Source organism: Xenopus tropicalis, chromosome 7 (assembly GCF_000004195.4).
Source record: "Xenopus tropicalis strain Nigerian chromosome 7, UCB_Xtro_10.0, whole genome shotgun sequence".
Lineage (NCBI taxonomy): Eukaryota > Metazoa > Chordata > Amphibia > Anura > Pipidae > Xenopus > Xenopus tropicalis.
The window spans coordinates 116,334,717-116,358,148 of NC_030683.2; the positions used below are offsets into that span (position 1 = coordinate 116,334,717).

The window sequence follows — 23,432 nt, forward strand, 5'->3', positions numbered from 1 at the left end:
CCTGCATCCTCCACCTTCAAAGACAAAACATGTCAGGCATTCAGCCTCATTACCTGCTCCCTACGAGCCCTCTCCCCGACGCCCAAGAACCCAGCTAGCCATGCAGATGTTTGCACATTTCCGCTCTATTCATCCTCATTTTTTTTTTCATTTTTTTGTGCCATTGTCATCTGTTACCCTGAGCATCCCATGTTAAGGTGGAAAAATGATCTCCTTTTTTATTTAACCCTTCATTCCTAGAGGCAGGAGTTGGTAGAACCCATGATGTATCCTCCTCATTTTCATAATAAATCCCCTTTTCCTGTTCTTGGTTGAATGCAAGTGAGCCTTTCATATATCTCTCTCTTTCTCCCACTCTTTCCTCCAGCCTTTCTTCCCATCCCCCTCTCAATCCCAGCGCTGTGTACATGCTCTCTGCTTCTCTCCGTCTCTCCCCCTTTTTTTTTTCTCTCCCTCTCCGGTACTTTTTTTTCACAGTGGTTTCTCCCAGTGACATAATAACAGGATGCTGAAATCTTTCTCCTTTTCTGCAAAATATCCCCTCTTAAAATAAACGCCATTTCACAGAATCTTCCAGGGTATGGGGGAAAGAGAAGCCCAAGTATCCAGGGAATTGGCAGGCATCTTCTGATCATACATACACACAGGCATACATCTTCTTCAAAGCACACGTTTTAACAAAAGGTAAGCTTCTCGTTTTAATATTGTGCTAAATGGATGCGCCTTTCTAGCCAGCGAGGCTGCTGGGTCCGGCCGTGGACCTGTTTATCAGATTTATATGTGAATTACAGCCAAAGGCACCCAGGCTATATATTGGGCTTTCTAAAGTATCTATATTATATTCATGTCCGTCTAGTAAGCATCTTAGTCATTTCCATGGCAAACAAAGGATTTTCCTCTTTATCCAATGAGTGGAAATAGGATTTGTGGTGTTAAAATGCAACAGATACTTGGTTGCACCTTTAACAATTTGCTGCTTGTGAATCTTCAAGGGGGGGGAGATTGCTCGATACCAACAATTGGAACAAAATGTCATGTTTTCTAGTGGTGTGACTCTAGATAGATAGATATAGATAGATATTATTTATTAATCAAAATTCATTGTTCACTCATATTTATTGAATGGCTTATTCAATTGTACATGGTGTTTAGATGGTTGCTCATACAGTATATGTATTTATTTATGTTTTATTCTTCTGTCTATTTTTCTGTCTTTTGTAAGACTACTTCATACAGTTTCCCAAAGGGTACAATGGATAAGTGGGTATCTGCATGGGGAGGAAAGATGCCCAATGCCAGCAGCTCTGTCTCTGTCCCACTTGCCCATGTAGAGTGTTAGCAATGGGGCAGCAGATGTTTAGCGTCCATCTGGAATGGGCATGCCTAAGTATTGATCGCCCCCGTACAGACAATTGTTACTCAGATGTGCCTGTCTCATTGCAAAGGGAAAAAGGTTCAGGAAGCTGCTTTGTTTTATTTCCGTTGTCCTTTTCCCTCCTCCCCAATCGGTGGCGTTTGAAATACTGACATGATCTTTATCATACGATAAAATGTACATGAGATGTGCCTTAAGGAGCGCAACAGCGCGTTGCACCGGACAGGTGGTCATCAGTCTGGAAGGAAGAGGCTGGGGGATTAGCAGATAAGGGCGGAGGGCTATAGGTGAGCAGACCTCTCTCTCCTCTTTTTCCTCACCTTTTCCCCTGTCATTTTCTTCTCTGAAACCATTTTAAATATTGTTATATAGAAACATTTGCACATTTTACTGATTAATTATATAGTGCATGTGTTTAATCATAGATGTATGTAGCCACACTCAGGCATATAAAGGAATGGACAAGATTGCCAGAATGTCTCAGAATATATATATATATATATGTGTGTGTGCAGTTTCTTTTATTTGTCTTATACCACCTTGCTGTTATATATATATATATATATATATATATATATTTATTTATTTATTTATTTATTGATATACACATATATATATATATATATAAGCAGATGCACAATCCCACAGCAGGACAATTGGATCTCCTAACAGTGTTTGTATGGTATCAGTGACAGGGAATTATACATTAGTGGCAATAAGGAAATAACTATTGTGTTCATCATCTGAAAATCAGATGGCACTTTGTGATTGTGGTATGTAACTAGATGTGTAATTGTATACTGATCGACCTAAAAAGACATTGAGAAGGGGAGACAGGCCTGGGCCCCTCGCATAGTGGGGTCACACAGAACAGCAGTTGTAGGTAGGACACTGAGCTTATTAACGTATTGGTATAGGCACTACAGCAGCAATCTTAATTAGTGAGAAGAATACTAACTTGTATGTGGCTATGTGACACTATGATAGTAGGGAGAGATAGTGCCTATAGTAGCAGTGGGATAATAGCCTCTGGGAAGGGACTGGGGCTGTGGGATAGCAGGTATAGTAGGGAGAGATGGTGCCTATAGTAGCAGTGGGGGGATAATAGCCTCTGGGAAGGGACTGGGGCTGTGGGATAGCAGGTATAGTAGGGAGAGATGGTGCCTATAGTAGCAGTGGGATAATAGCCTCTGGGAAGGGACTGGGGCTGTGGGATAGCAGGTATAGTAGGGAGAGATGGTACCTATAGTAGCAGTGGGGGGATAATAGCCTCTGGGAAGGGACTGGGGCTGTGGGATAGCAGGTATAGTAGGGAGAGATGGTACCTATAGTAGCAGTGGGGGGATAATAGCCTCTGGGAAAGGACTGGGGTTGTGGGATAGCAGGTATAGTAGGGAGAGATGGTGCCTATAGTAGCAGTGGGGGGATAATAGCCTCTGGGAAGGGACTGGGGCTGTGGGATAGCAGGTATAGTAGGGAGAGATGGTGCCTATAGTAGCAGTGGGGGGATAATAGCCTCTGGGAAGGGACTGTGGCTGAAGGATAGCAGGTATAGTAGGGAGAGATGGTGCCTATAGTAGCAGTGGGGGGATAATAGCCTCTGGGAAAGGACTGGGGTTGTGGGATAGCAGGTATAGTAGGGAGAGATGGTGCCTATAGTAGCAGTGGGGGGATAATAGCCTCTGGGAAGGGACTGGGGCTGTGGCATAACAGGTATAGTAGGGAGAGATGGTGCCTATAGTAGCAGTGGGGGGATAATAGCCTCTGGGAAGGGACTGTGGCTGTGGGATAGCAGGTATAGTAGGGAGAGATGGTGCCTATAGTAGCAGTGGGATAATAGCCTCTGGGAAGGGACTGTGGCTGTGGGATAGCAGGTATAGTAGGGAGAGATGGTGCCTATAGTAGCAGTGGGGGGATAATAGCCTCTGGGAAGGGACTGGGGCTGTGGGATAGCAGGTATAGTAGGGAGAGATTGTACCTATAGTAGCAGTGGGGGGATAATAGCCTCTGGGAAGGGACTGTGGCTGTGGGATAGCAGGTATAGTAGGGAGAGATTGTACCTATAGTAGCAGTGGGGGATAATAGCCTCTGGGAAGGGACTGGGGCTGTGGGATAGCAGGTATAGTAGGGAGAGATGGTGCCTATAGTAGCAGTGGGATAATAGCCTCTGGGAAGGGACTGGGGCTGTGGGATAGCAGGTATAGTAGGGAGAGATTGTACCTATAGTAGCAGTGGGGGGATAATAGCCTCTGGGAAGGGACTGGGGCTGTGGGATAGCAGGTATAGTAGGGAGAGATGGTGCCTATAGTAGCAGTGGGGGGATAATAGCCTCTGGGAAGGGACTGTGGCTGTGGGATAGCAGGTATAGTAGGGAGAGATGGTGCCTATAGTAGCAGTGGGGGGATAATAGCCTCTGGGAAGGGACTGGGGCTGTGGGATAGCAGGTATAGTAGGGAGAGATGGTGCCTATAGTAGCAGTGGGGGGATAATAGCCTCTGGGAAGGGACTGTGGCTGTGGGATAGCAGGTATAGTAGGGAGAGATGGTGCCTACAGTAGCAGTGGGATAATAGCCTCTGGGAAGGGACTGGGGCTGTGGGATAGCAGGTATAGTAGGGAGAGATGGTGCCTATAGTAGCAGTGGGGGTATAATTGCCTCTGGGAAGGGACTGTGGCTGTGGGATAGCAAGAAAATTTAAATGGTAAAAATAGCATTCTTTAGTTGTGTTATGTAGCTGATTAAAGTACACCTCCTGAGAGTTGTAGTTCAACAACATCTAAAGAGCTCTCTGTTGGATTGTCCTTCTTTATATGAATTATGAGAGATTGCAAAACCAGTTTTCCCTAGGGCCTTGCCAATACCAAAGACCAATAAAAAGACTTCCCATCTCAGTGCATTGTTAATAGCCCTGTTAAACATGTTGCAGGGTAATTTATTTCGGCAATACACAAGTACTACTCCTAAATAGCTGAGTTGGGCTTGCTGTCCAGCCGGGGTCTGCCGTGCTTCCCGAATCCCTGAGTCGCCCTACAGTAGCTTAACCGTTTCACGCCTTCTTGCTTGCCATTCATCACCATTAAAGATGACATCTTTATTGAAGTTTGTATTGTTCAGAGCTCAGCCTGAAGTGCAGTCCGAATCCAAAGGAACCGGCTGATTAGGGTTAAGCTCAGGGCTATGAAAGGGTTAATATACCAATAGTCTGTTGGTGACATTTATAAATATACATATAAGAATTAAATAATAAGGCAGTGGTAATAACACCGCCAAAGCCAATGTCGCCTTCTTGGGAATTTCACTTTATATTTACAGGTCAGAGGCACAAAAGCCGTGCCCAGGGGGAAGAGCATACGATTGCCATGGAATTATAGCCGAGCAACAGGCCTCATCTTCTCATTGCTATTCCCCAGTCTCCTGTAACAGGACTGGTTATGGAAATGCCAATCAGCCCCATTCCTTTGGGGTGATAATAATCCGCGCCTGCATTTTTTTAAAAACCCAGTCCCTCTTTACTGTTAGGGTAATGGCACCAAAGCATCCCCCATAGACTTTTATTGAAATAACAGAGCTTGTCATGTGATTTCAATATAAGTCATTGGTGGACAGTGTGCCATGTTTTAGGCTACTTAAAATGTTGGGATCCTGTGACACTCTATGAGGTGGTATGATTTTAATACATGTATATAGGAGAGAACAGTGCCAGACTGGATTTCTGTGGGCCAAACATTTCCTGCAGAGGCCACCCTCTGCCAATGAGTTTGTTACATTAATTATACAATTTTGGGGAGGCCAAATAAGGGCTGTGATTGGCTATTCGGTAGCCCTATGGGGCCTGCTGGCCTGCAGGAGGCTCTGCTTGGAGTAAATCTGAGTCTCAAAGGGGAGCGGAGGGTGAGCAACATGTTGCTCATGAGACACTGGTTGGGGATTACTGGCCTAATGGGACCAGGATCCACTGGGATTTTGTCCAGTATCCTGATGGGTCAGTCCAACCCTTGGTGAGATGATCTGCTGGAATCAGGATTCATCAGTACCCAAGTGATCAGTCTACAGGCTAAGTAATACCATCTTTCTTTTGTTCTGTACCTTCTAGTGATTTTGCTTCACAGAAAAATTAATAAAACAACAAAAATTTGCCAAATACATTGAAATCAATGGGGTTTTTTTCACAGCAAAACCTGGCAAAAAGTTTAGCTCATCACTAATTCCTTTCATCCTGTTGAAGTTTTGACAATGCACCATGAACTGTTAGATATGGAACATCAAAAAATGCAATCTTCCAACATGTCCAATCTGCGAACCCTGCAGTATCAATGGTACAAACCTATGGCGGGGAGCTTCCTGCAGCTATGATTTGGTCAGTCTAGTCGCAGCAGGTTAGAATTCTTTCTTTTATTATTTGCCAGTTACTTTGTTAATTTAATCAGACAATTTTGTTTGGTCAGAATGTGTTGTGCATACCAGGTACTTGGGGGAGGTGGCATCCTGATGAAGGTGCTGTTAGACCATTAGAATCAGTAGACCAACATTATTCTCTTGCACTTCTTACTCAGTATATTATAAGCGTCATGTGATGTTACATGATGGGGTTATCTTGTACCTTATATAATTGCAGATATCATTGCTCTGCCTAGTGTCGGACTGGGAACCCAGGGGCCCACCAGAAAACCTTAGACCATAGGCCCACTCTCCAAACTGTTTTTCCTCCTTTCCTCACCCAACCTCTTTATTCTCCTAGTCTCTTTTATTCTTTTATTTACATGCTAGCATCTATCCTTCCATCTATTTCACCTCTTTCTTCCCATTCACAAATAGGGAATGACCATGAAGCAGGCCAAATGGTGCAGGAGGGTCCACATGGGACCACCAGGAGTTTTTCTGGTATCCTGGTAGGCCAGTCTGACACTGGCTCTGCTGTATAACCCCCCCCCCCCCCCCCCCCACCTCTCACCCTTTCAACCACTGAAGGGGGTTGCTGCTACTCACTACAGGCTAAAATATTAGTATTGATTCCTCTTGGGCAAGTCACACAAGGTGGACTACAGCAGGTGGAATAATATAGGAAACAACTGGGCACATTTAAGGTTTAAATAAACTGAGAAACTGCTGAAAAATTCCCAAAATGGCAATAAAATTTGTGAAATGTGGCTGCCGCATGACTATTTCTGACGGGTCTGTGACTTATTTGATGCGACCGTGTCTTTTTTACACAACTGCGACTTTTTGCTCACTTGCCAAATTTTTGCCACAGCGAATTTTTGCGACCACTTTGTGAAAAAAAAAGTTTCGCTGCAAATCCATGCCTGCTGAAAAATTTTGCACATCACTAATAGCAACCAATCAGCCAAATGCAGGTAGAACAATGAAAGCAACTGCAGATGAAGGCTTTCTTGAGATATTACAGATGGATTTCAAGGCTTTAATTGGTTTGGATAGCTGACGATACTACCAAGCCTTTTGAGATATTTGGCCCAAAAGGAGTTCAAAATAGTTTTTAATCTTAGAAAATCCACTTATCTGGGATGTCATTTGGAATAGTCAGTGATCTATCTGTATCTGATTTTGCTTTTATCGCTCATTCATGAACATTGGGTAAATGGCACCTGGGCAGGAACCCATAGCAACCAATCAATGATAAGCTTTTTTTCAGCAAGAAGAACAATCAAAGCAAACATCTGATTGGCTGCCCTGGCTAATTGCACTTTTTGTGCAGGGTTTAAAAACAAGCCCCTAGTGTGCAAAATATGAATAAAATCTGACAAGCTATATTTCAGTGCATCTCGGGCGGCATGCCACCCCCAAATTTGCCACAAATCCGTACCTGGTAACTGCCTGACTGCCTTGTTAATAGATTTGCTGAAACATGGGAGTGAAATTTGTCTTCTATCCCTTCTGGGAATGCCCCTGAGATGTACCAATGAAGGCATTGAAGGATGAGATTGTTCCACCCAGTTGGACAGGCTCATTGTGATCTGATGGGATTTCAAGGTGACCTATTAGAACTAAGAGAGGCCACAGACACAGAGCCTAGCCATTCAGCAGAGACCAACCATATTGCCCAACCATAGGGCTCTTTTATGTCCACAAGTGCAGTTGCAACCCCCACAATTTCCCCCACAGGAAATTGCACTAAAATGCACTCCTTGCACTTTCATATACCAGTATGGGATCCGTTATCTGGAAACCCGATATACAGAAAGCCCGTCTCCCATAGACTCCATTTTAATCAAATAATTCAGATTTTTAAAATTGTTTTCCTTTTTCTCTGTAATAATAAAACAGTGCTTTGTATTTAAACTCAAGATATAATTACCCCTTATTGGGGGCAGAACAGCCCTATTGGGTTTATTTCATGGTTAAATGATTCCCTTTTCTCTGTAATAATAAAACAGTACCTGTACTTGATCCCAACTAAGATATAATTACCCCTTATTGGGGGCAGAACAGCCCTATTGGGTTTATTTCATGGTTAAATGATTCCCTTTTCTCTGTAATAATAAAACAGTACCTGTACTTGATCCCAACTAAGATATAATTACCCCTTATTGGGGGCAGAACAGCCCTATTGGCTTTATTTAATGGTTAAATGATTCCCTTTTCTCTGTAATAATAAAACAGTACCTGTACTTGATCCCAACTAAGATATAATTACCCCTTATTGGGGGCAGAACAGTCCTATTGGGTTTATTTCATGGTTAAATGATTCCCTTTTCTCTGTAATAATAAAACAGTACCTGTACTTGATCCCAACTAAGATATAATTACCCCTTATTGGGGGCAGAACAGCCCTATTGGGTTTATTTAATGGTTAAATGATTCCCTTTTCTCTGTAATAATAAAACAGTACCTGTACTTGATCCCAACTAAGATATAATTACCCCTTATTGGAGGCAAAACAATTCTATTGGGTTTAATTCATATTTTATTGATTTTTTAGTATGCTTAAGGTATGAAGATCCAAATTACAGAAAGACCCCTTATCCAGAATACCCTTGGTCCCTTGGCATTCTGGATAACGGGTCCTATACCTGTAGTTGCACTCAGCACCTCTCAGTCCTTTCTGCCTTCCAAATCTAGTGCTGCTGTGCCTATTGACACAGGAACGTGATTTCCTGACCAGGCAGTAACTCCAGGGTTCCCTTTGCGCCCAGCATCAATGGGTGCAGCACACTTGCAACTAAAGAATTGGGCATAGGCATCATTTGCCCACTGAACATTGGAAATGATGGGCAACGAATGTTATATTTATATGTTATATTGTAAGGGAAAACTATACCCCCAGAATGAATACTTAGACAGTTTAAATCATATTAAGTGGCCTATTAAAGAATCTTACCAAACTGGAATATACAGGTATAGAACCCATTATCCAGAATGCTCGGGGAACCAAGGGTATTCCAGATAAGGGATCTTTCTGTAATTTGGATCTCCATACCTTAAGTCTGCTAAAAAATCAATAAAACATTAATTAACCCCAATAGGATTGTTTTGCATCCAATAAGGATTATTTATATCTTAGTTGGGATCAATTACAAGGTTCTGTTTTATTATTACAGAGAAAAAGGAAATCAATTTAAAAATTCTGAATTATTTGATTAAAATGGAGTCTATGGGAGACAGGCTTTCCGTAATTCGGAGCTTTCTGGATAACGGGTTTCCGGATAAGGGGTCCCATACCTGTATATATATCAGTAAATATTGCCCTTATACATCCTTTCCCCTGAGCCGCCATTTAGTGATGGGCTGTGTGCTCCATCAAAGATCAGCTGACAGGAAATAATGCAGCTCTCACTGTAACAGGAAGTAGTGTGGGAGTAAAGAAAACAACTTTGTCCATTCACTGGCGCATTTGACCTAACATGTTTGTGTGCACTTTGTTTGTTTGTGTGCACTGTGAATCCTATGATCCCAGCGGGCGGCCCTTAGTAATTAAAATGGCAGTTTTCTATTTAGGATTATCCAATGGCACATACTACTAAAAAAAAAATATGTTTTTATGAAAAAGGTTCATTTAGATGAAGCAGGGCTTTACATATGAGCTTGTATGCAATATATTTTTATAGAGACCGACATTGCTTGGGGGTATAGTTTTCCTTTAGAGAGCTTTCTACTGAAAAGGGGACTTTCCTGGGAATGAAGCAATTTAGATTTTACTTTCTTTTTTAGAATTTTGTTCTCAAAACTACTAAATCATCCAAATGTGCAAGCCAGTAGAAGCAGCTAGGGATATCTCTGGGAGGTCACTGTGAGTATCCTCAGCCTCATTTGCAGCTCTGGTAGCGGAGAGGTACGGGGAATGCATAATTAGGGCCCGCGACTGGGAGTTCGGATAAAATCCATCATCTGCAATTGCCTGAGCTAAGCTCAAACCACTCGGAGCTGGGGAAGGTAAATTGTGCTGTTTGTCATCATTTAGTAAAAGTCGCTTTTTTTCCATTTATTTATAAAATCTATTAAAAGTTCTGTGTTAGTTGGAACAATAAGGCGGCCATTTTTTCAAGATGCCGTATTTTAAAGCAGCGGAAGGCAATTTGTGTGAAACATTTCAAAGGGAGACCTGTAAGAAAGAGCAAGGCCTCCATTACAGATGCTGTAATGCAGCCCTATAATGTATCCCTCCCATAGGCAGACATGTACCTAATTCTGCTCCTTTAGAGACCAAACATGGCCGAACTGCTACCAAACTCCAACTGCCGAATTTCTATTGCATTCTATGACACACTTGCTTCTCTGCTCCCTCCTTGCAAAAGCTCTAGGTATCCATTTACAAATACTGTATATAATGCAGGACAGTGGGCTTATTGCTATTTACTCTGCTACTGCAATTGCCTGGCTGAGAACTGCAGTCAACTTGATTCTGCAACTGTCAGTCAAATCATGTGACTGCAAATGATTTTAATGCAGTATAATTGAACTGAACGCACAAGATGCCGGACAGTGTAGAACTGGATCCGACCAGTCACAGTGGAAGTGATTCAGCTGACTCCTTATAAATGAATAGACTCCTTATAAATAAATATAGGTTTGGGGGGCTCATATACTATTAGCGGACAAACCTTAGCTTATGTTATTGAGCATTAAAGAATTTTGGTAATTTTTGTGCATGACATGATGAGCTGTATTTATTTACCCACCAAGAGGTATTTGAGCCCAAGGCAAGTACATCTTGTCCTGGCTCCCCCTCGTCCCCTTCCTAGCACTTGCTAAAGCACCCATAAATGCCCCCTGTAACTTTACAAGCCATTAACCATAGTTACAAACCTGCATTAAGGTGGACAATTTTAGGTATCACATGACTGTCTCTAAGAACAATCATCAGGAGTATTTCATGTTAATTACTGGAATTACTGGAACGGGGTCGGACTGGGGGGTGCAGGCCCCACTGGGGCTATTGCCTCAGGGGCCCCTTCACACCCCCGAATAGGCCCCTGCCGTGGCCTTCACACCCCCTAATGGGCCCCTGCTGTGGCTTTCACACCCCCCATGGGCCCCCACCACCCGCTGACCCCCTCCCTCAAAAGCACATAAATTAAACTTACCTTCAATGCGTTGGAGGAGGGAGACTGGCGGCTCAGGGGAGCCCCCTCCAGGGATTGGGTCTGGGCCAGGTTCTTTCCCGGTGCCCCAGTATGATGGAGAGAGTAATATTCTCTGATAATTTACAATTGGTCTTCATTTTTTATTATTTGCAGTGTTTAATTATTCAGCTTTATATGTAGCAGCTCTTCAGTTTGGAATTTCAGCAGCTATCAGGTTGCTAGGGTCCGAATTACCCTAGCAACCGGGCATTGCTTTGAATGAGAGATTGGAATATTGATAGGAGAGGGCCTCACTCTTTAGTTCTGACTCTTGAAACAATATTAGAAGTAAGGACCCTGCTAACTTGGTAGTATGGGGCTAATGGTGACTCTGTTGATTAGAATAGGGGTAGATTTTAGGTCCTAGATGCCAAGTTAAACCTTTAAATATAACCCACCAGTGAAAGAGCACATGAGCATGCATGTATCAGTTTATAATAGGAAAATAGAGTAGATTGCACTCCCCCTTTAAAGGCATGGGGGGTTCCCTGCCTAAAGTACTTTGTATGGTTCGCTTTTCAGAAAAGCCCATTTCTTCTGCACATCTTCATCCTCAGGGGCACAGTTGGCTGGAGTCCAGTATCAGATAAAGTTGAATTCCGTAACGCAAGTGACAGGCAGGATCCAGTGACACAGCACAAATGGCAGCTCAGTGTGTGGCAGATATCTTTGTTTCGTTGCAAATTGCCCTCGTTCTGTCACCGTCACCAAGTATATTTGGCCGGGTCAGAATATCTCTTTGGGCATATTGATGATACATCTTGCACAGTGTATATCAGCAGTAAATGCTGTTGGTAGTTCCTGGTTTGGAAAAAGCATTGAAAGAGAGATGAACTGGTGTGGCACTGACTTTCTAGTGTTTCTGACTCTATCGTTTTATTTCCAGCTTAATGGTTTTCCAGTAGAATGGAATCACTAGCCTGTGTAAGTTCTTTATTGTTATTAAAAGGGGAAATCCACCCAAATACAACTTTTTGAAAAGTAAACATAATTTCAAGCAACTTTGCAATATTAATCAGTGGAAAAATATGCAGCCTTTTCATGATTTTTAATGTAATAATATGGTTTTATCAGTTCCCTAAGGCCCCCCCTCCTCCCAATTCCCTGCACGTATGATGTCAATAAGGAAAGGAACAGCACAGTGCAATGCATTGTGGGTTATGTAGTTCCTGCATGCTGTCTGTAAGCTGCGGGGAAGGTGTTACAATTTGTAACATCAGTGTTTTAGTCCCTCCTCCCCGCAAGTATTTCAAATGATGCAGAAAAAGAAGAACTGTTTTACAGCTGGATTTCAGCACATAAAAATGGTATTTATTCATATTTTTTGAAGGAACAGATTACAATGATAGGTATATTAGGGGTTTCTGTGCTGTGTGGGGCTCTTAGGAAGCTGGATTTCCCTTTTAGCCTTTCTGCAGTTAGTCCTGGGATTCTGAATTGGTCCCAATAAGTTATACTTTGTGCAGCCATAGTAACATCAACATAAAACCCTGGGTGTTATGCTTTAACATGGACCAATGTCTTGGCCAGATATTTGAACCAAACAACACCCACCACCCAATCCACTGCTGCCCAACTGTGGACAAAATGATTCAGAATACTAAGTCCAGGAGCCAGATAGCATAAAATGATGATGTCCTCCATGAGGTCAATGAAATTCTTCAGCAGTCTATAAAACTGTCTTGGAAGGTCACATCCACCCCATGGGTTTCCAGTTGGACTTCTCATCTCTAGCCTATGGGAGCTTCACCCCCCCTACCCCCACTGACAGTACCGCCGCTCCCTATACGCAGAGTACGCTCTCTGCGTAGGGCACCAACTCCCAGGGGGGCACCCAGCACCGCCGCTCCCTACGCAGAGGGGGTACTTATTTTGGGGGGCACTGTTTATGGGGGCAATTGGGGGTACTTTGTATGGGGGCACTGTGTGTGGGGGCTACTGTCTATGGGGGGTACTGTGTATGAGGCAATTGGGGGCACTTTGTGTGGGGGCTACTGTCTATGAGGGCAATTGGGGGCACTGTGTGTGTGGGCTACTGTCTATGGGGGCACTGTTTATGGGGGCAATTGGGGGCACTGTTTATGGGGGCAATTGGGGGTACTTTCTATGGGGGCACTGTGTGTGGGGTCTACTGTCTATGGAGGGTACTGTGTATGAGGCAATTGGGGGGACTTTGTGTGGGGGCTACTGTCTATGGAGGGTACTGTTTATGGGGGCAATTGGGGGTACTTTCTATGGGGGCAATTGGGGGCACTGTGTGGGGGCTACTGTCTATGGGGGGTACTGTTAATGGCAACAATTTATTTATGTATTTACTTTTATTTGAATAAAGTTCTATTTTGGCCCCTATAGTAGGTGTTTTTTTTTTTTTTATTATTTTATTTTTACTTCCGTAATATTTGGGGGAGGGGGCACCAAAGTAAATTTCTGCTTAGGGCACCCATTTGGCCAGCAGCGGCCCTGCCCACTGACATTGTAAAAAAAGATTTATTGAGGTAAGTACTTTGCTTTGTGGAATAGTGTTGTCCTTGGTAAGTTGCCATACAATAGAATAGAGGCAAGCACACAGACATTTCAATAGGGATCTGAGTGTAGATTAGTTGGTTCTAAAAGTGCTTGGAAAGTTCTCACCAACACGAAAGTTATGAAAGGATATTACCTCAGGCTCAGACTGAAGGAATAGTGAACAGTGAGCTCCTTTTTAATTGTTAACAAACATGAATCTGTCTGGAATTGGCCCCATTTATTTCGTTTTTCAATCAATTCATGATAATTGATTTGCTGATTAAGATGTTCAGTGAAAAAAAAAAACCCCTGCTTAGCGGTTTTCACTCATGAATTTTAATTAGAAAACAAATAATGTTTGAATATGTGCTTAATACAATGCCAGGGTGAGCTAAATTGCCTGAGTTCCACACTAACCTTGGATAATTCTCTTATTGATTATGTCCAAATGGTTTTAAGACTTGGTGCTAATATTTAGACACGGAAATCTCTAAACAAGATAGTTTATGGTTTGTGAAGTTGGTCCTGCTTAGGTGACCCTCAAATTTAAAAAAATGATTGGTTAGTGAACACCGCATGGGGCTTTCTAACTAGCAGATAACAAATACATAACTGGTTGCCATCTACATTTGTCTGTTAATTGGGAACCTCAACCAGGCATAGATGGCCCATAGTTACATAGTTATAGTTACATAGTTACATAGGGTTGAAAAAAGACCATTGTCCATCAAGTTCAACCCATCCGAGTAAACCCAGCACACAACCTATACTAGCCAATCTATACACTCACATACATAAACTATAAATACAACCACTAATACTAACTGTAGATATTAGTATCACAATAGCCTTGGATATTCTGCTTGTTCAAAAACTCATCCAGGCCCCTCTTATAGGCATTAACTGAATCTGCCATTACCCCATCACTAGGAAGGGCATTCCCCAACCTCACTGCCCTCACCGTGAAAAACCCCCTACGCTGCTTCAAATGGAAGCTCTGTTCCTCTAATCTAAAGGGGTGGCCTCTGGTGCGCTGATTGTTTTTATGGGAAAAAAGAACATCCCCCATCTGCCTATAATCCCCTCTAATATACTTGTACAGAGTAATCATGTCCCCTCGCAAGCGCCTCTTTTCCAGAGAAAACAACCCCAACCCTGACAGTCTCACCTCATAGTTTAACCCTTCCATCCCCTTTACCAGTTTAGTTGCAGTCTCTGCACTCTCTCCAGCTCATTAATATCCTTCTTAAGGACTGGAGCCCAAAACTGTCCCCCATACTCAAGGTGAGGCCTTACCAGGGACCTATAAAGGGGCAAAATTATGTTCTCATCCCTTGAGTCAATGCCCTTTTTATACAAGACAGTACTTTATTTGCTTTAGTAGCCACAGAATGACACTGCCTGGAATTAGACAACTTGTTATCTACAAAAACCCCTAGATCCTTCTCCATTAAGGATCCCCCCAACACACTACCATTCAGTAGATAGTTCGCGTTTATATTATTTCTACCAAAGTGCATAACTTTGCACTTATCAACATTGAACCCATGTTCTGCTCTAGGTACCAGCTAGATAACCTGTGACTGGATGTTGCAGCCAATTGCTATGAACCTTCCTGTTACATCAGCCTTCTCCAATAGGCCCTTGGCTTATACCAGTGGTTGGTTCCAGTCACCTCTGGAAGTCTAATCTTTGGTCAGGGCCACCTTTAGTTCATAATAAGGTTACAGATAAACTTGAAAATATTAGCCACTGTTTACAAGAATTAAGGGTGCAAATAACTGTCCATCCTAAATCTTACCCTAAGTAAATACAGCCTTTTTACATCTTTTACCTTGAGCCGCCATTTTGTCATGGCCTGTGTACTCCCTCAGAGATCACCTGACAGGAAATAATGCAGCTCTAACTCTAACAGGAAGTAGTGTGGGAGTAAAATAAAGAACTTTGTTCATTAATTGGCTGACATGTATGTGTGCCCTTGGTTTGTTTACATAGTTGCATAATTAAGTTGGGTTGAAAAAAGACCAAGGTCCATCAAGTTCAACCCTTCCAAGTAAACCCCAGTGCATACATATAGACCATACTGACCTATCTATCCACTCACATACATAAACTATATAACTACAGTAACTGTAGATATTAGTATCACAATAGCCTTGGATATTCTGATTGTTCAAGAACTCATCCAGGCCCCTCTTATAGGCATTAACAGAATCTGCCATTACCCCATCACTAGGAAGGGCATTCCCCAACCTCACTGCCCTCACCGTCAAAAACCACCTACATTGCTTTAAATGAAAGTTCCGCTCTTCTAATCTAAAGGGGGGGGGGGGCTCTGGTGCACTGGGGAATAAAGAACATCCCCTATATGTCTAAAATCCCCTCTAATGTACTTGTACAGAGTAATTATGTCCCCATGCAATCATTCGCCTTTTTCCAGAGAAAACAACCCCAACCCTGACAGTCTCACCTCATAGTTTAACCCTTCCATCCCCTTTACCAGTTTAGTTGCAGTCTCTGCACTCTCTCCAGCTCATTAATATCCTTCTTAAGGACTGGAGCCCAAAACTGCCCCCCCATACTCAAGGTGAGGCCTTACCAGGGACCTATAAAGGGGCAAAATTATGTTCTCATCCCTTGAGTCAATGCCCTTTTTTATACAAGACAGCACTTTATTTGCTGTAGTAGCCACAGAATGACACTGCCTGGAATTAGACAACTTGTTATCTACAGAAACCCCCAGATCCTTCTCCATTAAGGATCCCCCCAGCATTCTACCATTTAGTGTATAACTTTCATTTATATTATTTCCACCAAAGTGCATAACTTTGCACTTTTAAACATTGAATCCCATTTTACAGTTTTGTCAAATCGTGGCAGCATCCTGCATGGAACTTATAGTTTTGCACAATTTAGTGTCATCAGCAAAAATAGAAACAGTACTGTCTATGCCCACCTCCAGGTCATTAATAAACAAGTTAAAAAGCAAAGGCCCAAGGACTGACCCCTGCGGTACTCCACTAACCACACTGGTCTAATTAGAAATGTTTTGTTTACTACCACTCTCTGTAATCCTTCAGTCAGTTTTTTCTGTTTATGCAGCCCCTAATTTTTAAAATGGCAAATTTTCTATTACTCAATGGCACATACTACTAAAATGTAGCAGGTTTTAGTTTTTCTGAGGAAGTGGCTGGACGCCACAAAACGCGTCAAGCGCCAAAGTCCTGTTAAGGAATGTACGTGTACCTCTTAAGAAATATGCAATAAAAGACTGGTTTTATTTTTAGTGGTGCTCCGCATTTTTTGCTTTATATGATTCTCTGGATCCTTGGGGGAGAGGACCCGCGTGCAGCACACTTTTTTCAGCGGTAAGTGCTCCCGTGTACCTTTTTTGTGTTCTTTATATGGATGTGTTATCTGACATATTAAATTGTAATAGATTGGAAATGGTGTTAGGTAAATATCGGGCTATAGAAAAATGTTGGGTACAAGGGACTGTTGTTGGCAGATGTGCCGCAGCCCATTCTTACGTTAAATAAAACTACAATAACAGATCTACTAACACTAATACGCCTGATTAGTACCCGGGTCGGCAAATCACTGGGCAGCTTTTAAAACAAACTAGAATGGCAATTGGAAATTAGCGTCAATTAGTAACTAAGTAATCATATTTGAGGTGGCATCTTGTACTGCTATAGTGATCATCTGTAACTCGCGGAATTGATTCCGTCTCTGTGCGGGCTATTTTCAGCAATTGCAAGGAACATCGCTGTGAATATTTCTTCCTTATATGGTTGTATATTTATATAAAAATGCATCAAGGTGCCAGAAGGTTATGGTTGGAGGAAATCAGCGCTGATGATGTGTTATCTAAGTAGAAGAGACAAGCAGCACTTGGGCATTAACGCTGTGCCTCTTTGGCTGTAAATTGTGGAGCAACAGGATTTTGCAGGTCTGTACGATAGCTATGTTGGTGTGAGCGTTCCAGTCTGTCTGCAAAGGTCATCTTCTCATCAGTAGGACAAGGCAATAGACCTTCTTCCATGTGCTTAGTGGGCTGATGACACTGGTTCGGAACAATTCCCTAAGCCCCACCCCCTGTTCCCCTGCTGATCTGGCTGAGTGCTTTGAGACTCCAATAAAATGTAACAGTAGTCGCCTGTCCTCAGCCTGCCTTCAGCCTGCATCCTCCCAATCCCACAATTCCCTGCACACATGATGTCAATAAGGAAAGGTACATCACAGTGCAATGCATTGTGGGTTATGTAGTTCCTGCATGCTGTCTGTAAGCTGTGGAGAAGTTGTTACGATTTGTAACATGAGTGTTTTAGTCCCTCCTCCCCTGCCAGGATTTCAAATGATACAGAAAGAGAAGAACTGTTTTGCAGCTGAATTTAATCATATACAAATGGTTTTATTCATACTTTTTAAAAGAACAGATTACAGGGATATGTATATTAAGGGTTTTTTGTGTCTCTTTAAAAAACATTTGGTTTGGAAGCCTGAGTTACCCTTTATTACAACAAGTATTTCAGCAGTACTTCTTTATTGTATCCCCAGTGTGCAAGCCAGGGGAATAAAAGCATTAAAGACTGGCAGCAACTAATCATATTGTCCAAATGATCAACAGAAAGTCTTTTGGAACTTAATGTAGCCGCATACTATTACACTGTCCTTCACTCTTGTGTGAAGTTACATTATTATAGCCTCACATTGCTTCACATTGCATCTTACCCTATTGAATTGCCGTAAATGCGGCGTGTGGGATCTGCGAACGCTACTCGTGCTGCATAAGGTGCGCGCTACTTATCTAGTTGCTAGGCAACCTGACATCAGGAATTATAAACATCTCTGGAATAAAGTAGTGAGACAAATTTGAGATATTGTTCGTGTTGCTTGATTTTAATACAGCCAAGCGTACTTTCATTTTGTTCTCAATACTGATGTAACAAATAATGCAATTAGGTGCATATAGTAATACAGTAATGTAGTAATGTTTTTATAAACAGTATAAAAACTCAAGCTGATAAATATATTGTTGTATCATTAGACCTAGAGCTATTCAATGGGACATCAAGGCTCCTCCCCCCAACATTGCCTACAGGTACAGAGCTTCCTTCTAACCTTTTAACATACTCAGTTCAGGCATTATGCCATACACACATTAAAAGAAAACTATACCCCCAAACAATGTAGGTCTCTATAAAAATATATTGCATAAACAGCTCATATGTACAACCCTGCTTCATATAAATAACCCATTTTCATAATAATATGCTTTTTTAGTAGTATGTGCCATTGGGTAATCCTAAATAGAAAACTGCCATTTTAAGAATTAAGGGCCGCCCCCTGGGATCATAGGATTCACAGTGCACACAAACAAGCCAAGGCACACATACATGCTAGGCCCCATCAGCCAATGAATGGACAGAGTTCTGCGTTTTACTTCCACACTACTTCCTGTTACAGTCAGAGCTGCATTATTTCCTGTCAGCTGATCTCTGAGGGAGCGCACAGCCCATCACTAAATGGCGGCTCAAGGGAAAGGATGTAACAGGACAATATTTACTGATATATATATTCCAGTTTGGGGAGATTCTTTAATAGGCCACTTAATATAATATAAACTGGTTGGTTAAGTATTCATTCTGGGGGTATAGTGTTCCCTTGGTTTGTTTGTTTGTGTGCACTGTGAATCCTATGACCCCAGGGGGCGGCCCTTAATATTTAAAATGGCAGTTTCCTATTTAGGATTACCCAATGACACATACTACTAAAAAAGTATATTTTTATGAAAATGGGTTATTTAGATGAGGCAGGGCTTTACATATGAGCTGTTTATGCAATATATTTTTATAGAGACCTACATTGTTTGGGGGTATAGTTCTTTCATGAACCCCTTTGATGCCAATAACAACAAGTTTGGGAAAGAGACCATATAGTTTTGGACACCATGCGTTGTAGTTTCCTTTCTTTCATTCTGTTTTTCTAAATTGTTTTTTTTCTGTTAGCACTTGAATCTAAAGGTGACAGTGTTGAAGGAAACCCCTAATATCCCTATCACTGTAATCTGTTCCTTCATAAAGTAGGAATAAATACCATTTTTATATGCTGAAATCCAGCTGCAAAACAGTTCTTCTCTTTCTGCATCATTTAAAATCCTGGCAGGGGAGGAGGGACTAAAACATTGATGTTACTAATTGTAACAACTCCTCCACAGCTTACAGACAGCATGCAGGAACTACATAACCCACAATGCATTGCACTGTGATGTTTCTTTCCTTATTGACATCACATGTGCAGGGAATTGTGGGATTGGGAGGATGCAGGCTGAAGGCAGGCTGAGGACAGGCGACTACTGTTACATTTTATTTGAGTCACAAAGTAGTCAGCCAGATCAGCAGGGGAACAGGGGGCGGGGCTTAGGGAACTGTTCCAAACCAGATTATTACATGAAAAATCATGAAAAGGCTGCATATTTTTTAATTGATGTATATTTTAAAGTTGCTTGAAACTATGTTTACTTTTCAAAAAGCTTGAGTTGCCCTTTAATAATAATGGGAAGCATATATGGATGATGCTTCTATTTTTATGAAAAATCCTTCCTGGGGATAACAAATAAGGGCTATTATTGGTTATTTGGTAGCCCCTATGTGGACTGGCAGCCTACAGGAGGCTCTGTTTGGCAGTGTATCTGGTTTTATGCAACCAAAACTTGCCTCCAAGCCTTTGAGGCCACTAGGGGCAACACCCAAGGGGTTGGTGAGCAACATGTTGCCCCTGAGCCACTGCTTGATGATCACTGCTATAATGGAATCAGTAAAGAAGTCATTTACATAAGACCACCCCATGTGACCTGCCCATTTTATCCTTTTGAATGATACGTATAGAAATGTGCAGCTGTTGGTTCTGAGTCACATACTACATCTGCTCCCTTAGAGCCCTCCTTATATAGCAGAAGGATGTATGGCACATTTGCTTGTTGAGTGCATAGTTACCATCTGGAGCTCAAACTGTTAACTCAAATAAACACGTTTAAAACAATGGCGAAGACCGTGTCTCGCTGTTTTCACTTTATTGGAAATCCAATGTACCTTGATAATTATCACCACGCTATAAAGCAGAATTGTGCTTGGAAGATGCTACATGCTCCAGTGTCAGACTCCTGATCTACAGGATTGGTTCTGTTCTGTCTGAGAAGGCTTGGTTTGTGCTTATTTATACATATGTGCCTGAGCTCTGGGAGATGCTATATATCGGCCTTATAGCCAGAAAGAATTCTACTCGGAGACCTTTTTCTGGCACAGCTTTAAGGTCAGGAATTTGTGTGGGGCAACGATATAAAACTACTTTATAGAAAATATAGGAAGCTATAAAGAAATGTGCAGGCCAAACTGTAAGGGCCATGAGCTTTTATTGCTTCCAGTCTTTTATGATACAGCTCGATAAGTATTTTATTGAAATAAAAACCGTTCTATTTGGGCATAGTGACCTTCTAGAATCATCCATAAAGGCTGTGTTTTATTGTTTATTGTTCTGAGCAAAATATGTCATGCTTTAAAGCAGACCTTATGGAAGGAGGACTAAATGCTGAATACTTGTTACCCTACCAGAGAATAAAGAGCCTATTTCTTCTTCATTGCGAGGGAGGGTCAGCCTCAGCTTTATTAATATAATAAATTAACCATGTTCTTGCCATTAATCACATGACCATAGATAACATTTATCTCATGACTATAGATAGCATATATTTCAAAAAATGTCAATAAACAACCAGCCAATGGCAAACATCTTATCTTATTCTCTATAAAAGCCACGGCATGCCTTAAATATAATGAGATAATACTAATAATGTTTTTGGACAATGAAACCATTAGCAAGAAAACAAATTAACAATGTGATAACATAACAATGTAAATGCAAAGTATAGCATAGTAATATTGTACCTTCCCTGCTTAAGAACCTGTAAGGCTCTGCTGGGACTTGATCCTAGAACCTCCTGCTTGTTAGCTGCTCTCATAACCCTATGGTTAGGGAGAGCAGCCAGCAAGTCCCTGGATCAAACCCCAACAGAGTCTTACATAACCTTATCAATAAGAACAACCCTAGGGATGAGGCCCCATTGGCTGTTCCCTCGCACAGTCCCAGGCACCCACATTACACTCTTTAGTGACATTAATCTTCAAACCACAGGTCTTCCAGCATACACCAACAGTCATTTATAATATTTACATTTATACAGCTGAATGAGTCTATACCTTGAAAGTAGTTTAAAGGAGAAGGAAAGGCTAGTAAAGAGTTAATCCCAAGCTGCAGGCATACCTTCAGTTCTCTCAATAGTGCCCTTAAGTCTCCCTATATTTCTCCCGTTCAGAAGATCTGAAGCCAAACAGGAAGAAAAAACGCTGAGCTGTGTAAAGAAAGTTCCCATAATGCCTCGCTCCTGCACAGACACCGGGACCAAGTGAACATGCTCAGTTAGTAAGACTATGGGGCAGATTTACTACTCCACAATTGGACCGAAAGCGTCCGAATGCATTTTTTTCGTAATGATCGGTATTTTTGCAACTTTTTTGTATGTTCCGCGACTTTTTCTTCGCCATCGCGACTTTTTCGTCGCTGTCATGAAAAAATCGGATTGGTTTTTCCACCGTTTACAATGGCTCAATCCGAAAAAATTGCGACAGCGATGACATAGTCACGCAAAATACGATAAAGTCGCGACAAATACAAAAAATCGTGACAGCGACGAAAAAGTCGCAAAATTTTTGTTTCCAATCCGATTTTTTCCCTTTCGGGATTCGGATTCGTGGATTAGTAAATCTCCCCCTATGAGTCAGCTTCCTGCTGATTGGCTCAGATCCACATTCCTAAGGATGGGGGGGGTGAGTTCTTAGCATTCTTGAGGGAGGGGGGAGCAGGAGAAAGCAGAGAACAGAAAGCTGCATGTCTCTGGCACAGGAATTACAGACATAACTAATCTTTTTTCAGATAAGATAAGTGCTTATGGCTGATAAAGCTTACTTAGTTTTTACCTTTCTTTCTCCTTTAACCCTTTTCTATGACTTATCACAGTAATATTTGTAGATAAACAAGATACTACACTCCAAAAATAGTGTCTATGGTCTTATGGAAGTGATTGGATCTGTTCATTAGATTATAGTTGTGTTGGGCCAAGGTGAAACGTACTATGTTTGGCTTCAAGGGGGAAAATTCTTATGTATATGTTATGTCCCTGAAAGAATGTAGAAACTGTTTCATCCTATAATTCTTGCATTTCTCAGGTTTGTGATGCTAGCTGTATCTTTATCCTTTTGATGCCAAGAAGTACGGAGCCGACTATAAACAGTCAATGGAAGAAAATCTAGGGCTTGTTAAGAAGATAATCCTGGGTGAGTCAGTGGCTCCCTTTGGCGTCCTTTGGCAAAAACATCTCAGTTACTGCTGACATCCAAAAGCAGAGAAAAAGAACATCAGGAGAAAGTGATAAACAACCAAAGAACAAAGCAAAAAAGACCCAAGAAGAAGTCATTGAGCTTCTTCTCCTAGAAACACATTTCCTTTGTATCGGAACCCCCCCAGTCTGTCACCCTGGAGTCGTGGAAGAGGTGGAATGAGGGCAGAATGGTGTGGTGTGAGAAAGGGGTCCAGATTCTTCTGACCACAGTGGGAGCTTTTGCTGCTTTTGGGCTTATGACAATCGCCATAGGAACAGATTACTGGCTTTATGCCAGAGCCTTCATCTGCAATACCACCAACATCTCTAGTGAGGAAACACCACAGAAGGACAAAAAGGATCCTGGAGGGCTGACTCATTCTGGCCTATGGAGAATCTGCTGCTTGGAAGGTAACTGTGTTGTTTTATAAAATTACCCAAATACCTTCCTGGTCAGGTTATAGCTTCAGTATTGGATTTTAGATTCCATAAAAAAAAACAACTTACACCAAATAGACTCAAACAACCTAAACATAAGT

General features: G+C 41.9%; 1 protein-coding gene across 1 annotated transcript in view; it reads left to right on the forward strand.

The window, feature by feature from the left end:
• The first annotated feature begins 546 nt into the window (after nt 1–546).
• The window catches only part of cacng8 (calcium channel, voltage-dependent, gamma subunit 8), a 39,804-nt gene continuing 16,918 nt past the window's right edge, over nt 547–23,432 (forward strand). The window contains exons 1-2 of the mRNA NM_001078749.1: nt 547–684; nt 22,742–23,304. Coding sequence (NP_001072217.2) covers nt 23,049–23,304 — 256 coding nt within the window. The 5' untranslated portion in view covers nt 547–684; nt 22,742–23,048. The remainder of the gene's footprint in view (nt 685–22,741; nt 23,305–23,432) is intronic.